The sequence below is a fragment of the Mytilus galloprovincialis genome, chromosome 4, assembly GCF_965363235.1.
Source record: "Mytilus galloprovincialis chromosome 4, xbMytGall1.hap1.1, whole genome shotgun sequence".
Classification (NCBI taxonomy): Eukaryota; Metazoa; Mollusca; class Bivalvia; order Mytilida; family Mytilidae; genus Mytilus; species Mytilus galloprovincialis.
The window spans coordinates 74956566-74974429 of record NC_134841.1 but is presented as its reverse complement, the minus strand read 5'-3'; the positions used below and the strand labels follow the sequence as shown (position 1 = coordinate 74974429).

At 31.7% G+C, this 17864-nt stretch overlaps 1 protein-coding gene across 3 annotated transcripts in view; it reads left to right on the top strand.

The window, feature by feature from the left end:
* LOC143072957 (uncharacterized) overlaps window positions 1-16891 on the top strand; it is a 110442-nt gene extending 93551 nt beyond the window's left edge. Inside the window, exons 1-5 of one of the 3 annotated variants that reach the window (XM_076248131.1) lie at window positions 9008-9332; window positions 10530-10601; window positions 11983-12054; window positions 14578-14649; window positions 16673-16891. In XM_076248131.1, the coding sequence (XP_076104246.1) occupies window positions 9259-9332; window positions 10530-10601; window positions 11983-12054; window positions 14578-14649; window positions 16673-16733 (351 nt within the window). In that variant the 5' untranslated portion in view covers window positions 9008-9258 and the 3' untranslated portion in view covers window positions 16734-16891. Of the gene's footprint in view, window positions 1-9007; window positions 9333-10529; window positions 10602-11982; window positions 12055-14577; window positions 14650-16672 lie in introns of those variants that run through there. The other 2 variants (XM_076248135.1, XM_076248137.1) reach the window with 2 other exon arrangements.
* Window positions 16892-17864: the final 973 nt, after the last annotated feature.

The window sequence follows — 17864 nt, the reverse complement described above, 5'->3', positions numbered from 1 at the left end:
CTGGAAGTAAAGCAAACACGATATTATATGACCAGCAATTTATTCTGAATAATCAATGAATGAAGGATAAACTGAACAGCGAATGAAATAAAAAAAAATATGGGATACGTATTTCAAACCGAAGTACATATTTAGATAACGACTTCAAAAAATATAACTAGATAAAACTTCTTCCGTAAGATACAATTCACGTTGTTTTCTCAATTTTAAAAGGATTCTTACTTTTATGAAAACACAAATTTGTGCATGTTTTTTTTTTTTTTTTTGGACACCATTATGAAAATATAAGTATGTTTTTGTCTTTGGTTTAAAAGGTCTATGTATATGTTAAAATATCAACATATTGTTTTCGAATAATATTTTATTTATAAAAGACACATCGATGACGAATGAAACCAAAAAGTTAACAAGTAAAAAAGTGGGAAGTTGAAGAGCATTAAGTACCAAAAGAATAGGCATTGCACAACTTCATGTTTTTTCTGATTGTTAATGAAGTCTTTACACGATATCCACTGATATTAGTTATGCACTGACTAATATTTTAGTCTAAGATACATGATATTTTTAATAAGATGCTATTGGCTTCGAACTAGATGTTAGCAACTGCGGGTGTTCTCAGATCTTAAGTTTTGTCTTTTGTGTTGTGTTTGATGTGGCAAAGCCCCTTTTAATTGATTTTTATAGTTTAACCTTATGACGTACTGTCCCAAATAAGGGGTCTGCAGTTCAGTGGTTGTCATTAGGTCGTGTCTGTCATATTTTTTTTTCTTAAATTGTTTGTTATAGATAAGGCTCTTTATTGTTTCAATTGAATTGTTTCATATTTTATGTCCGGGCCTGTTATCCTACAATACGGTATGGGTTTTTTCCTTGTTGTTGGAGACCCTAATGTTGCCTGTAATTGCTTAAATCCAGTTATTTGAAATCTAATGGATATCTGATTAGTTGACAATCATACCACATTTCCTCTTTTTATATCAAGGTAAGCAATTCCTTGTAAAGAAATTTCATTGTTTCGAAAACTTTACAACTATGGCTATATCCATGATAATTCTGTTAACACAGAAGTGCTGACTGCTGGATTCGTGATACACTCGAGGAAGGAACCTTCAACATGTTGTTGTAATGCACTATTGGTAAATAAACTCGTCATGTATTTAATAATCATATTTGGTCCTACAGACGCGTTTATTGTCTCGAAAACACTTACTAGTGAAGCTCGAATAAAACTAGAGACTCTCAAGAGCATGTGTCGTTCACCTTTATTTACTGATGCTTTGGAAATCATGTAAAATAAGGTTAAAATCATAATTAATAGTATTAGATAATAGATATTATATTGATATCTACGATAATAATAAAGAACAGCAAAAAACTCAGGGACAGCAACCAATAACGGGTAGTCGAATTCGTTTGGGTTTTCAGGGCGGATAAATCCTAATCTGATGGACATGAACTGTCAGATTTGCTCTAAATGCTTTAGTTTCAGAGATATATACCAAAAACTGTATTTATCCCCATGTTTTATTTTTACCATGTCGGCCATGAGGGTTTGAAAGCGAGGTCATCTGACACATGTTTTACACTAGATGCCCCTTTATGATTATGGCAAAGGATGGGTTAAATTTGTCAAAGTAGTTTCAGGAAAGATTTTTGTGAAAGGTTACAAAAATTTACAAAAAAATGAAAAAAATTGACTTTAAAGAGCAATTACTTCTGAAGGGGTTTACTGACAATTCTGGTCATGCTGCGACTTATTTGCAGATCTTACTTTGCTGGACATTATTGTTGTTTACAGTTAATCTCTATCTATAATTATGTTCAAAATAAAAACCAAAAAACTGCAAAATTTCCATAAAATTTCCAATTCAGGGCAGTAACCCTGGGTTGTCAGATTCGTCATTCAATTTAAGGGCGGATGGAAATTAACCTGATGAACATTTTTATCCCCATGTCAGATTCGCTGTTAATGCTCTAGTTTTAGAGATGTAAGTCAAAAACTGCAATTTACCCCTATGTTCTATTTTTAGCCATGTTGGCCATGTTGGTTAGCAGGTGGGATCATCGGACACATTTTTAAACAAGATACCCTAGTGATGATTGTGGTCAAGTTTGGTTTAATTTGGGCCATAAGTTTCAGAGAAGACGATTCTTGTAAAAGTTAACAAACGACGATGACGAAATGTTTGCTTTGATTATCTATGACTGGTAAAGAAACCCTAAACATTTCGAATAATACAAAAGTTTTGTAAATAGTTATTATACAATTAAGCTGGGCTGATGGTAACCTCATCTAAAAGTGGCATCGACCCAATAGTTATATTTAGTTATCAAAGTACCAGGATTATAATTTAGTACGCCAGACGCGCGTTTCGTCTACATAAGACTCATCAGTGACGCTCATATCAAAATATTTATAAAGCTAAACAAGTACAAAATTGAAGAGCATTGCGGATCCAAAATTCCAAAAAGTTGTGTCAAATATTATATATGAGTTTATGTACAAAATATCATAAAAACAATTAAAACTTTAATCATTTGAATCATCTTAAGACAAATTAAACGTTTTCTCGGCGGATTGTATCCTCATTGATTTATAACCTAATGTTACGGCACCAACAAACAAGATCCGTCATCCGCTTTTAAAATGTACGGCCTAAATATAACGTTTATGTTAGATGTTGTGTCTGAAAATCTCATAAATCAATACAGTAGATTAAATCGGTGTTGAACATAAACTTAGGAATTTGCAAGTCTTCTTAAATGATCAAGCCCGGGTGCGTCGACAAAATAAGATTGTCCATACACCAGTAATACGAATCCTCATTTTTTCGAAGTACATAACCGGACGCTTTTCCTTGGATTTTACAATCAACAGCCGCAAAATAATGTAAACACATTGGAGTATTGTCAGTTGCATACCATGAGGCAGATAATATATCACAGTTGAGAAATTAAGTCTTTGATATGTTCACTATAAATAAAACAGTTTTCCCCTTTGGTTCGCACACTTATTTTAACCAAGGTGAATAACTTAGAAAAAACTTGGGTTTTTTTGCAACTTTTTACGGATATCTTAGAGAAATGAAAGCCTGAGAGTAAATTCAATGAAATTTCAGATATAAGATATTTTTTCAATGAGGTTTTTTTTAAAGATAAATCTTACGCACTGAATGAAGTTTCATAAAAATCTTACAAGAATTGACAGGTGATAACGGATATGTTCCTAATGTCTTCACTGCATTCCCGTCCCCTTTCCAGAATTTGACTTTTTACCGGGTTTGTACTTACATAAGCATGATGGGTGCAACACTCGGAGCAAATCTGGTTACCCTAAAAGAGCAATTGAGATTACCCCAGTTTTTGTTGAGGTTTGAGTTGTTAGGTCTTTTGTTTCCTTTGTTGTGTTTTGTGAACTTTTGATTGTCTGTTAGTCTTTTCTTTTTATCAATGGCAGTTTATTTCTACTCTTAAGATTGAATGTCCCTCTGGAATCTTTCTACCTTCTTTGAGAGCGATAACAATGCAATTTACCGTATAAGTAATATTAACAAAAGACATACCTCTTTTAAGAAAATTGTCTGACAGACAGACATACAATCGTTATTTCTATGTTACTAGCAATGCGAATATCAGGTGATAAGAAAGTTCCAACATAATGAATGAATATTATATATATTTAAAATGAGTTACATGAGTGAAATGATGTTATCCATCTGTAGTGTTGATCCATTGTAATACGGTCTTTTGTTTCTCATAATATCAATCGCAACAAAACATTACCATCAGTCAAAACGTATAGCAATGTCTAGCATTTTGATTACATCTTCAAAGATGTATTTTTTGTTGGAATCAAAGTAGTTCTTCAGAAGTAATTAGTTATCAAAGGTACCAGAATTATAATTTTGTACGCCAGACGCGCGTTTCGTCTACATAAGACTCATCAGTGACGCTCACATCAAAATAAGTAAGTTATTTCAAAACTTTGATGATATTTGTGTTCGTCTACCTACTAAATAATAGCTCATAGCTAATTTAGGTGGCGAAGATGATAATTCAAAATGTTCTACAAATGCGAATTTAACACTGTAGTCAAATAATGTTCTTGTTAGACAATTTATATTAAACCACAAGCGAAAGTAAATTATGTTTTTTTAATATTAGCATTGGTAACAAACAAATATTTGCGAACATCTTTTTCAAGCGATTAAATTATGTTGTTATAAGGCAAATAAATTGGTTATTTGCCAATATGTTTCTATCATGTTGTTAAAAGGATTTATATTGTGGGTTCACTTTAATTTCTCGTATGGAATTTGATTATAACATGTTCTTTTGACCGATTTTTTTTATGAAAATTTCATCACCGTTTGCATCATTTTGACGAGAACGAAATATTCTTCATAACGTTAGTATAAATTTCCTTGTTTCTATTTAGTTTTATCTTTTTCTTATCATTTCATAACTGATGTTATCCTGTTGTTTCCTCCTATCTTAAATTCCTAACATACTTGTCAAACTTAAAAACGTGATCTCTCACCAAAAGTGTCCATATGGGTCAATATCCCTAATGCGTCTCAAAATGAGGAGCTCAAAAGTTGTGTGTAAACAAAATACCTCTGAGAGTTGATATTGGACATGTTTCTGACATGTCCAATATGACTACACAGAGATAATCACATATGTGGTTAAATGTTCGGGGTATGAGGTTTTTGTTCTCTCCGTAATTTAGCATACCCCAAAATTCCTTTCTTGATGCGGAAACATGGGTAAAGTATTACTTTTAACATACAGAACATCTCCTTAGTTTTTAAACATTTATTGTATGTTCCTTTACTTTTGTAATCAACACAAATTGTTTATGCTTCAAACCCAGCCATCATGCATATCCAAGTTTACGATATGGACTGTGTCATAGTAGCAAACGTTACCGTTACTGCCTAAGAAGAAAAAGTTGCGCATAATGCCCAATATAATGTTACTGAACTCCCACTGGTCACTGTTGAGTCTATTGTAGACGAAACGAGCGTATTGCGTAAATATGAAATTTCATTGTTGGTATATATAATGAGTTTATACCCTTACATGCCTAGTTGATGCGGGACGTCAAAACGCCGTGTCCTAATCATGAATGTCTACACCTGTTCATATTTCAAAAACGCCCGAAAGTGTCCCTCTTAGTTAAAAAGTGTTTATTTATCAAAATTGTTGTTTGAAATCAAACTCGGTGTAGATTATCAAAGGGACCTTAGACTTGAGTACACAAAAGCACTGTTCGTGCAATGGTTTATTCCAATGGTTGCTTGAAAGTATATGTCGTTATGTCTTATAAAAGGGGACATATACATATGAAATTTATACCAAGTTATAGCTTCAACTCCTTCAAATAATTTTGATGATTACAATGTATGTTTAAACATACATGTACGCCGTGTCCTAATCATAAATGTTTACACCTGTTCATATTTCAAAAACGCCCGAAAGTGTCCCTCTTAATTGAAAAGTGTTTATTTATCAAAATTGTTGTTTGAAATCAAACTCGGTGTAGATCATCACAGGAAATTTAGACTTGAGTACACAAAAGCACCGTTCGTGTAATGGTTTATTCAAATGGTTGAAAGCATATGTCGTTATTTCTTATAAAAGGGGACATATACATATGAAATGTATACTAAGTTATAGCTTCAACTCCTTCAAATAATTTTGATTATTACAATGTATATTTAATATACATGTACTTCGACATTGACGGCATATATTTTTTTTTAAGTACAATGACGGCTTCAAGTTTGTACCACGGTCGGTGAGGTAAGGTTATAAATTGGACAATCTCTATATCCTACGTATTAGTTACGTTTGGTACCGTTAGTATTGATTTAGATGCATCAATTAATTCAGTATATTATTTCATTCTTCAGAATTGAATTAAAAAAATCGAATTGCATGTCAGTTAAAACTACCGTAGATTATTCAGTTAATGCATAAGTCCACCAAACAAACTGGCATTACGCTAACTGAGGGGATGTTGATACAGTTAGATTCGGAATATTGATTTGCGTTTCTGTGTTTTTTATATTTTTTTTAATTTTCATAGATAGAAAATAAAAGACATATGATTTTTCTCTTGTATATCATACATTTGTTATTTCGAATCATTAAAATACTATCTATATACGACCATCTTAAAGATGTTGTGAACTGTTGCGTTTATTTCTCATAAGTTCTTAATTGATTTTCTTTCTAAAGGTGCATTCTTAAAATTAAACTTGAAATTATTTAAAAATAAATATCTACTTTTCTATTGCAACTTTAATACAAAACAGGCATTAAATAAAAAAAGGAATAATTGTCATATAGTTATAGTAAATTGCACTGAATATCTTGATGACGATTGAATACCATTATTGGTACCAATTTTCCTGCACCAGATGCGCATTTCGACAATATATGTCTCTTCAGTGATGCTCGTGGCCAAAATATTTGAAATTCAAAGCTTATATAAAAGATGAAGAGCTATAATCCAAAACTTCCAAAAAGTATAGCCAAATCCGTGAAAGGAATCAGAGCTTTGCATGAGGGAGATACATTCCTTAATTTATAATAGTTTCTAACATTTTGTAACAGCAAATGTTAATATTTTGAACTTAAGACTGTATCACGGATGGGCGATCCAAAGCTGGTGACATGAGGTGCGGTCCATTTAGCAATATTTCAGAATTAGCAGCTGGGCTATCTATAGTCTGCATAAGATAAAGTAAATTTCGTCCCGGTTTTGGGATGGTACTTCATCGTGATTTCATGACGAAAAATTTATTTGAAAAATAAATAAAACTAGCAGTAAACAAAGTTCTATTTATTATAGTGGTAGAGGCTGGGTCTTAATTTTTCAACTTCATATAAGCTTGTTTTTCAAGGCAATGTGGGTCTTTCTATATTTCGATGTTACACTATTGTTTCCGATAAGGGTGATGGTTGGGTACATGTATCATTACAACGTTTAAACCCGCTCTGATTGTTTTCACCTGTTTTAAGTCAGTATTCTGATGTTCTGTATACAAAGGTGTCGTTTGTTGATGTGGTTCATAAATGTTTCACGTTTCTCGTTTTTTTTTATATAGATTAGACCGTTGGTTTTTCTTTTTGAATTATTTTACACTAGTAATTGTTTGGGCCTTTTATAGCTCGCTGTGCGGTGTGAGCTAAGGCTTCGTGTTAAAGACCGTACTTTGACCTATAATAGTTTACTTTTATGCATTGTGATTTCAATGGAAAGGTGTCTAATTGACACTCATAGTACAACTGCTTATATCTTTGAGTGACAGGTAAATGCACGGAGTTTTATGGCTTAATTCACACGTGCTCAAATTAGCATAATAGTAAGAGGAACGGACGACTTGATTTTTAATGTCGAAGTACGCGTATATGTAAATTCAACAAACGAATTTATTTTTCATCTACAGTGAAACCTGGGTAAACCGAACCCTGATAAAACCGAATTTCAGTTTAAACCGAACAATTTTCAAAGTCCCACGAAATTTCCCTATCAATTAACGTTAATTTAACCTGAAAAAAACCGAACCCTGTCAACACCGAATTCCGAACGCTTTTTGAAGGCTCGTTAGTAAATTATTATCTAAAAAATTACCTGTCAAAATCGATCAATACCAATCAAAAGAATAAAATATTATTAATTATTTGCATGATTTAATTAAACAAACACAGGATGGCAAAGTATCCCCGAAGGTATTTGAGGTTTAATGAACTTGTGAGTTGTTATTACAAACTAATTAGCATGTCTGTGTCCATGTATAAAGTGATTTTTTGTACAGAAACGTTAAACTAGTCAGCTACCCCCATCGCCGATAATGACGAGAAAAGAACTTTCCCTTAGATCAATTAAATGCACCTTACTCAAATAATTACGGCCACAAAATCGCAACTGCCATTCTGTAGCTAAACTGTTTAATTAAATAATAGTTTTAAAGCCTTTCACCGGATTAAAAAGTCGTGCAACACAACAAGGTCAATGGATTTCGATTTCTTGATTCCCTTTATAGGCCCTATATATTTGATTCGAATGCCCCCGAAGACTTCCGTTAGCTATTTGGCAACGATAAAGTCCGAGAATAAACTGGACCCCTGCTGCCGAAGTATCAATCAGCGGGTTACCAGTTTAGTCCGAGAACTCGTGTGTACAATGATGTTCCCGATTCAACTACGGAATCGTCATTTGACATTGACTGTGAATCTGAATTGGTCAGTGTATTAACGGATGAGAAAATAATTATAAAAAGCAAAATCGCTCCACGTCGGACATCTCCCAACGACGAGCGTGATTGACGGAGTGGCGTTTGATTTACATTTACATCTAAATCAACACAAAAAAAAAAACTGTCGTCTGTTGTGTCACCTATTATCCCTTGTCAGTATATGCCAAAATTATTTGTTGTCGACTTCCGTTTACCTCTACAATCCGAACACCTGTGAAAACCGAACAAAACGCAAAGTCCCGTGGGTGTTCGGTTTGGACAGGTTTCACTGTAATATTATTTTTCACTATTTTTACATGTGCATGATCTGGCAGTCTTCATTTATAAAACTTTTGAAAATAATTGAAGTGAATTTAAACTTGTACTCCGAGTATTTCGAGATAACATTAAGTATTATATAAGTTATTTCTGTTATATCTGGAATTCAAATAAATAGGTGTATGTACTTTTTTTTTATCCTAGCTGTAATCAAAGCAAATTCTTCTCAATTGAGGTTTTTGCTGAACTTGTCCAACTAACAATTAAGTGTTTCCTTTATTGTGTGTCATGTTTATGTTTTTCATCTTAATCATCATCTTAGAAATTAAAATTGAAATAGAATTATGATGTGTAATTACATAAATAATGCTGTGAACAATCAAGAACGTTGAAGGCGAGATAACCCAGGCTACAATAACATATAAAGTGAGTTTATTTATACTAGCAAATCATCAATTTGTTTATTGAATAGGATATGTCACGGACCAATGAAATAATGTTAAATTAAACATGCAAGTTGTTGAGTAATTTTTCAGATCGGACATGATAATGCTGTCGACCATTGTGGTATACACGTTGTTTGAAACACACCCACGTGGATTATTCTGCACATGTATCGAGTGACTGCCTTCTGTGTTTCCACAACACAGTTATACATATAATACACTTTTTTAACATACATTGAATTGAATTTAAAATTTCATTTATACACATTGAATAGGTGATTGGTATGAATACGTGTATATCAATAAATATGGAACGAATGGGAGTTGTCTCTGTTAAATGGAACTGTGTGCTCACCAGGTAAGTAAACAATTGATATAAAGTACGGAAATGCATTTAGTTATCAATAAAAATTGTATATGTTACATACTTTTCATAATATAAAGGTGTGGTAATTTTATTTTTAGCAGTAAATGATTGAAATAACGTCCATCTTCTTTAAATAGTACAAGGAATTAAACCCCAATATGATTCGTAAAAATAACCAACTGTATCTATTTTAAATTCACCATAATTGTATCTGTATTGATGTCTTTTGGTATTGACCAAAATAGGAATATATTAGGGCTATATTATAGTTGTATTACAAATAATTTGATGAAAGCTCAGCTATATGTTTCAAAAGGAAAATTTAACCCTTAGCTATATATGGCAAAAATTTTAGTAATTTTTGGTCCTCGTACTTTATTTGGCCTTTTTAACGTTTTTTTTTTAAATCGAGCGTCATTGATAAGGTTTTTGTAGATGAAACGCGCGTCTGGCGCAAATAAAATACCCCACCTGGTATCTATGATGAGTTTATGTAACAGAGTTAGTTCTGTTTTACTCCATCATGTTATAAATATTTTCAAAAATGTTTATAACAGATCACACTTTCTCTACTTGTATATATCATCACATTACAACGTATTACTACACTAAGTAGATTTTATCAAATTAACAACTTTGTACTTTATAAATCGCATACAGACAGGAAATACTTAAAATTGATTTAAGAAAAATTTTAAAATTCGTTGTAATATATTACTCACTCTTTTAGCTTTTAATTTTGTTTTTATGTATTATTTTTAAGATATAATTATTAACATTAGATTCATTTATTAAATATATAATCCTACTTAAATTTAAGATTTCCAAGTACTTTTCTCTGTTCTGCTGTGGCCCTTGTCATAAAGCTTTTCTGTTTAAGAAGGAAGGAAGTGGTTTTCTAGCTGGGGAAAATAACAGGGAAATGTTTTAACATAGGAGAAGCGGCTCTAATGGGCAAAATTGGCCCAACTTCCAAATCTATTGATATTCCTTTCAATCTATAAAACATTGAAGATTATAAACATGTGTAAAGCCATGCATAATGACATTAAAACATTTTTAAGTGTGTATGTATTATGTTTCAAAAGTTTTCAACTCTCTCTTTCCAATGCTATTTAAAACGAAAATATGTTTGTATTTATGAATATGATCGGATTATGACTAATGCATAAACACACTATCTTTCAGGCACTTGTTCAGCAATCAGATGAGAACGATAAATGCAAATTTATTCCAAGATTTGACTTCCCTTCAGGACTTGTAAGTAAATGAAATTGAAAACAAAATATCTCTCCTTTCATGATTTGCTAGTCCTTAAATCGTAATCTCACTAACGTTTTACGTTTTACCAAGAAATACGTGCAATTTATTTTTAAATTAATCTTCTGTTTAAGGTATGCCATTACTGTCATTAATTAATAAATAAAAATACATAGAGATTATTTCGGGAAAATAGATAAGATAACTTTAAATTGTGTGAATTAAGTCAATACACATGATTCATTGTATGAAAAATAAGCGAGAAAGACCTTGCTTTTTTTTAATTGAGATCAGGTCTTCAAAAAGAATAATAATATTATCAATTTGCTGATATACACCCTGTAAGTGACTAATAACATAAACGTTACTACTTTTTCTGCACTACATGCGCATTTCAACAATCCATGTCACTTCAATGATGCTATAGCCCATACTATTTGAAAATCTAAAGCTACTCATCTACATTTTAAACTATAAATTGCAAATAGGAGTCAGTTAATGACACAACTTTAGGACAGCATAGATGATTTTTATACACTGAATTGTAAACTAGCCATTTTATATATCTCCTTTTTGATACAATATATCATTCTGCAAACAAAGAAGTTATTGAACCAAGTGTGCAAAGTGATACAGTTGACGTCATCCCTTTGAAGGTTTTACAAACGTCTATGAAGCGGTACCGATATGGTAAATCTGTGTCAAATATGAATGAAATATGTTCCTAATGTCGTAACCACTATCTTGACCTCTTTACTTTTTTTCGATTGAGACCTTACCTTATGATACATCACCCAGTTTTAAATAACAATGGTCATCACCAGTGTTGCGTTGGGAGCAATATCTGCTTCCCCTTCTGGATCACGGGAAATCATCCCGAAGAATATAGTATTGGACAGTCTTTCGTTTGGTATATAGTGTTGTAAAGACTATTCGTCATGTCAGTGTGACATTGTCATGCCTTTGTCAGGTCTCTTCGACTTTCGGGTTTAGAATGTTTGTTTGGTATCTTCCTCTTTTTTTCACCTGTTCCATTGTTGACTACTGGTATATTTTGTAATTGTAGGTACAATAACTTGTCGCAAAGGTTATAACATCATGTTTCGACTTATATGGATATATTTCTACAATTTGTTATCAATTGAAAACTCAAGAGGCAGAGGATACCGAAGGAATTCAAATTCTTTAAAAAGTCAAAAACAAACAGAGAACTCCATTGCAAACTTTAAAAAATCTCAAAGATAATAACTATGAGATGGTATCCTATACCGCTAATTAATACAGTTATACATGAGTAACAGTTTTCATACAAATAGCTACATCAATTTCATTAATATTACAAATGAAATGCATAAATCATTTTCAAAAACGTTATTTTCAGGAACTTGAACAGAAAACTGATCACCATCATCGTTGCTAACTTATTCCAATGGTCGATGGCCCTTGAAATCTTGTAAGTAAATTGGTTTTGTAAAAAAATCATTGTTGACATATGCTGTTGTTGCACTGTCCTTTTATTCTAATTTCATTTACAATTGCGTTCATTTTCAAAACTTAGAATACTTGAAATACTAAGACGTTCCTATCTCAGAAATAGATTACCTTAGCTGTATTTTGAAAAACATTTAGGAATTTTTTGTCCTAAATGCTCTTCAGTTAAGTACTTATTTTGGCTTTTTAACGGGTTTTTTTTCAAGCAAGCGTCAATGACGAATCTTTTGTAGACTAAAAGATTTTTTTAAAGACATTTCAGTCCTAGTATCTATATATGATCAGTTTATTTACAACCTCTGGGTCGATGTCACTGCTGTTGGAGTTTTAATTCCCCGAGGGTATCGCCAGTCCAGTAGTGAACATTTCTGTATTGACTTGAGTTATCATTAATTATAAATTAACCGTTAACAAAACTATGAATGTTTGAAATACTAAGGCTTTTCTACCTCAGGAATAGATTACCTGAGCTGATTTGGCAAAGCATTTAGGTGTTTTTGGTCCACAATGCTCTTCACCTTTGTACTTTATTTGGCCTTTCAAATATTTTTTGTTATTTGAGCGTCACTAATGAGTCTCTTGTAGACAAAACGCGCGTCTGGGGTAAAAATAAAAAGTCAATCCTGGTATCTATGATGAGTTTATTTGTGAGGGTATTAAATTTTTTTTAGTTTATTTTTGTAACATCCTTTAGGCGTGTCTCGGTATTTATATCTGCCATTGTGATATTGTGCAGTGGTCATGTTTTGTTTCCTTGTCTTTTATTTTTGCTAATCTGGGTTTTCTGTAGAGTGTCTTTACCAATAATGACTGTTTTGTTCAAACACTGTTATCAGTATATTGGAACTATATGTGACTGTCATACAAGTAAGAGGTTAAGCTACGTTTATTTATAAAACAGAATTAACCAATCATTTTCTACAATAAGGAATTCCGTTACCTATTAAGGAATATGACAGCTGTTTTTCATTCGTTTGAGCTTTTGAATTTGCCATTTGATAAGGAACTAACGATTTGAATTCGCCATGGAGTTAAGTATTTTTTGTTATTTTACTGGTTTCTATAATCCTTTCGTTTTGGATTTTCAAGGAAAAAAAATCGATTTTCGTAGACATATATATTTATTTTGTTAATGATATCATTTCGTCGTTTTTTAGAGGTGTGCCATTAATAAGAAATTAGATATGTGGCGGAATAGACTATTTTGAGTTGAATGATGTGATAAAGGACCCAATTTCGCAAACTAATGTCTAAATGCTCCTAGTAAAGGAAGGTTAATCATTTGTATAACAATCACAAATACCTTGGCAAACGATTTAGATGAATTGATGCACTACATGGCTTTTCTAAGCACCACTCAAGTTTCAGAGTTAAAAATATTGGCATGAACGTTTAAATAGTTGATGTCAAAAGAAGCTAGCTGTTTTAGAATATAAGACAACAGAAAAGTTCTTTCCGGTGAATCCCTTGTTTCACTTATCAATGTTGTTGTTCTTTTCTTTTTTGTGTCTAAACTTACTTAGCACATGCATATCCTAACTATATCTAAATGTTATATTGAAGTTCGTACGTGAACGATTTCAAATGATGTTGAATTATCGACTTGACAACATTAATCTTACTTACATGCTATATGTTTTGCAAAATTTATTCAAAATAAATGCTTTTACAAAACATTGCTTCAAATTCCTCTGATATGAATTTTAAAAGAAATCAAACATTACTTCACCGTCTTGGTAGTTTTTAATTAATAATCATTTTATCAATTAGGAAGTAAAGACTTTCTATTGTATTTTAAACATTTATCAGTATGATAGAAAAACAAAGTATGTGGGTATCCTTCCATGACACACAATCAGGAAATGTACAGCAAAAAGAAAAAAAGCAGCGCGTTTACTTGCTGTATTGCATCATCGTAGTGAGGCCTTCAACACGGAGCTAAAAAAAACAATGCTCACCTAACTGCAAGTTTAAGACGACCCTAAGCATTGGCTTGAGCGGATTTTTTTGCAGAAATATTTGGATAGACTATGTAAGATGCAACAACATATCTAATCTGGACCGGTTAAAAAAGAACATACTATACTTTAAAGGTGAAGGACTGTTGATCTTTGTGAAACACACAATTTACAGACAATTTTGAATAATACAAAAATGTATGAAGGAATTCTAAAATTGAGGGCATGTATAGCCTGTTTCCCAGATATAAAGTGCCTGGTTTGGTTTTTCAGAAATTCCGGTAACCAGTGCAGTAGGGTGTGATGTATTAAAAACGGGTAAATTGATCCCGCAACCATATTTTTTTTTAAGTGATGCATTTAACGTAGCTGGGAAACAGGACCAAGAAAAGGTGGTGTGCGTCTAATGAAATAATCGCATTTTTTTACTTCGCTTTTAGTTGCTTACTATTTTCTACATAGAACAGTTTAATATGAACTGTTACAAATGTAAAAAAGGAAGTTATGTTAAAAATGATATTTTTCAGGACCTTAAAGAGCAATCGAATTACAACGCTAGATGGGAATTTATTTCAAGGCTTGACTGCTCTTCAACACTTGTAAGTAATTTGATTCCGTTTTAAAAACCACTATGCATTGTAGGTTTTCCGTCTCATAAAGTATCGCAACCCTGTGTATTTTGTTCTTTTATATTTTTTGCCATGATGTTTAAAGTTTCTCATCGATTTGAGTTATGATAATCCCTTTGATTTCTACTTTGTGATCTAGGGTTTCTTATTCACGTAAAATAACATTCTTTGATTGCGTTTCGCAATTTTCCTACAATATGTGTATTTTCCTTTGATAAAATTTTGTCGCTCGTTATAATGTGTGCCAGGAAACAGGAAACAGGAAAGACATAATATCAATCTTGTATACATTAAATTTTCTTGCACAAAAATACCATAATCTATGAACATCTTTGATGATTAACTAGCATCTTTAGAACAACCAACACATTGTTCTCTAAACTATTTTCATTTACCCCTGCGAATGTGTACGTTTACTATTTTATCCAGGTATACACATGTGGAAATAAGAGCATATACACTTAACGTAAGAGGAGCCAAATTAAATTTTGTCATCATTAATAAATCGAGCTTGAGGTTAAATGTGGTCACTGACATAAATGTTCCCTAATATAAATTTATCAATATCCTTTGCGATGAACCTAGCTCCAGACCTCAATTAATGACTCATATTTTTGTTGTTAACAATTGTTTCCTTGAAAAGTGTGCTTGTTTTCTTTATCTTTTCCTCTTTTATTTATTTTTAAATTGTATGAAAGGGAAATAAAAGTGAGAGTTGAAATACATTTTTGGGAACGTTATTTTTACTGTTCCGATAATGGAAGGAGCTTTAATGCAAAATATCAAGGAGGATATTTTTTTAAACTTTAAGCCTTCTGAATTTTGTCTACGAGGGGCTAAAGGTATCAAAGGAATATTCAATCACACGAGTCAAACAAAACATCATGGCAAAAAAAAAAATAATTTTAAGACAACAGTATGCAAATCACAACATAGAAAACTAGAGACTCAACAAAAAAAAATTTTTGGAAGAATAAGCAGATCCTGCTTCACATATTGTATCTGCAGTGTTGCTTATGTGAGCACATAACTAATGATAAGTCTTATTCAGTAAGTCATATTCGGGGATTAGAGTATAGAGGATAGAACTGTGATATTGACAGTAGGAACATATCAATGTAACATTTCCATAGCACCTTCATATGACAAAGAAGTTCAAAGTCGCAGAGGGAAACTGGTTAAATATAAAATTGAAGTCACCACCAGACATATCGAGACAGCGCTATTTAATGAAATTAAACTCGATTTCTTTTTTCCGTCTGAATCGCTTTTTCTAGGTTTACCTTCATAATGAATGCTTTAATACACACATGACAAAGCCTATATGCATGTCATGTTTCAAGTAAATTTACACTTTGTGAATGGAATTTCTAAAGTTCTTTATTTTCGATTCTTGAAAAAATTTATAAATTTTCATAGAAATAAGAAAAAAATATCCTGTTTGATATTTTAAGGTTTCAGGTTAAAGTGTAACATTTCTAAGAAAAATAAAATAGCTTTAAATCTTGAAAATCCTCCATTATAAAGATATTTTGTCGTCCGAATCTTGTTGATGATTGTCTTAACCTATCAATTATACGAAAACTTAGATAACAGAATTAGAGAATGCCTCGGTTTTTTTTAAATTGGCACTAAACCTTCCAAAAGGGTGTATCATAATCAATCAGAAACTATATCCTCTATTATTAAAAGTATGTAAACCAAGAAAACAAGGTCATCGAACCAAACAAAATCATTTTTTGAATGTTATGCAAATTATATAAGAATTATCCTGCAGTAACTACATTAACCTACAAAGATGTTCAATGTGTACAGTATCCCGAGTAATATTGTTGAGCTAAATGACAAGGCACAAGATCCTTTTTCCTTGATTGGTAAGTTTTACCTCACTGTATTATTGATGATAACATAAAAAAAATTGAAAGGTATTCATTCTAAGCGGACATATTTTGAAATTAAAGAAACAATAATTATATGGATTTTTCTTTATCAGGAAACACAGAGTTAGTAGTACAGATGTCACTAAAACCAATGGAAAAGATACACATAGTTGATGACAGTGCATTCTAGAGAACAAATGTGTAAAAGTACCAAGCTACATGAACTAAATTAAGTCAACGTTTAACTTCCATTGTAAATGTTTGTGTATTCTATAATAGTGAGTGAAAAATAGTGAATGTTTCAAAAATAAAATGTACTGTATTGTTGATAAGAGTTCTAGGAAACTTTTTTTTCATTATTACAATGGAATTGATATTGAATTTCCGTAATAATTTAATTGAAAAGTTTGAGCCTACAGTGAATTTTCTGAGACTTTTGTACATCACTACTCTGTATTACAACTATATTGGTATACACTTTGTATTACAGCTATATTGGTATACCTTTCTTCATGAACACTCAAGCCTTTACTTGTATAACATTTGTTTCATAGTTTATACTTAATGACTTTTTTTTCAGTATTGTTAAATGTATTTATTTTAGTACTGTTTCAGTCTTTTTTTTTATTACATTTTCGATATTCAGATGCAGTTCAATTGACACAAGATGAGTTCAAAATTATATCTGCGTTTATCTACTAGGCTTCCCATTAATGTATCTGTTTCCTTAATTTAGTATCGACACAAAATCAAATCAGATTACTTTGAATTGGTTTAGTTCATATTTTTAGACGGGTGATTCAACTTGTGAAGTAAAAACTTGCATGAAGCAAAAGCAATGTCTTTCTTTTTGGATAAGTTAAATACTTATATTTTCTGTTGTGATTGAAGCCGTCTTTGCTTCTGTTACCTCAGTATTACTAAAAAAGATATGTTCATATTTATGCGCATATTAAGGTTGTTAAAGTGTGATATAACATGCATGGTCAGTGTGATGACGCTTTGTATTTACCCGTCAAATAATGTTCATAACCAATTATATTGCTTAAATTAGATATGTGACAAAGTTCTGCGACAAACTTCACAAAAGTAAACTTACCAGAAAATGTTTTTGCACGTCATGACTTACAAATATTTTTTTGGTATAAATTGTTTTGTGAATAGTGCTTCTGGAAAAATGTGGAAAGCGAAGAAAACAATTTTTGTCTTTTTTTTATAATTTTAAAATGTTAAATACATTTGTTCCTTTTCTTTGCACACTTTCTCAATACTGAACAACTTCACTTTGTCTTATTCTAATTGCCG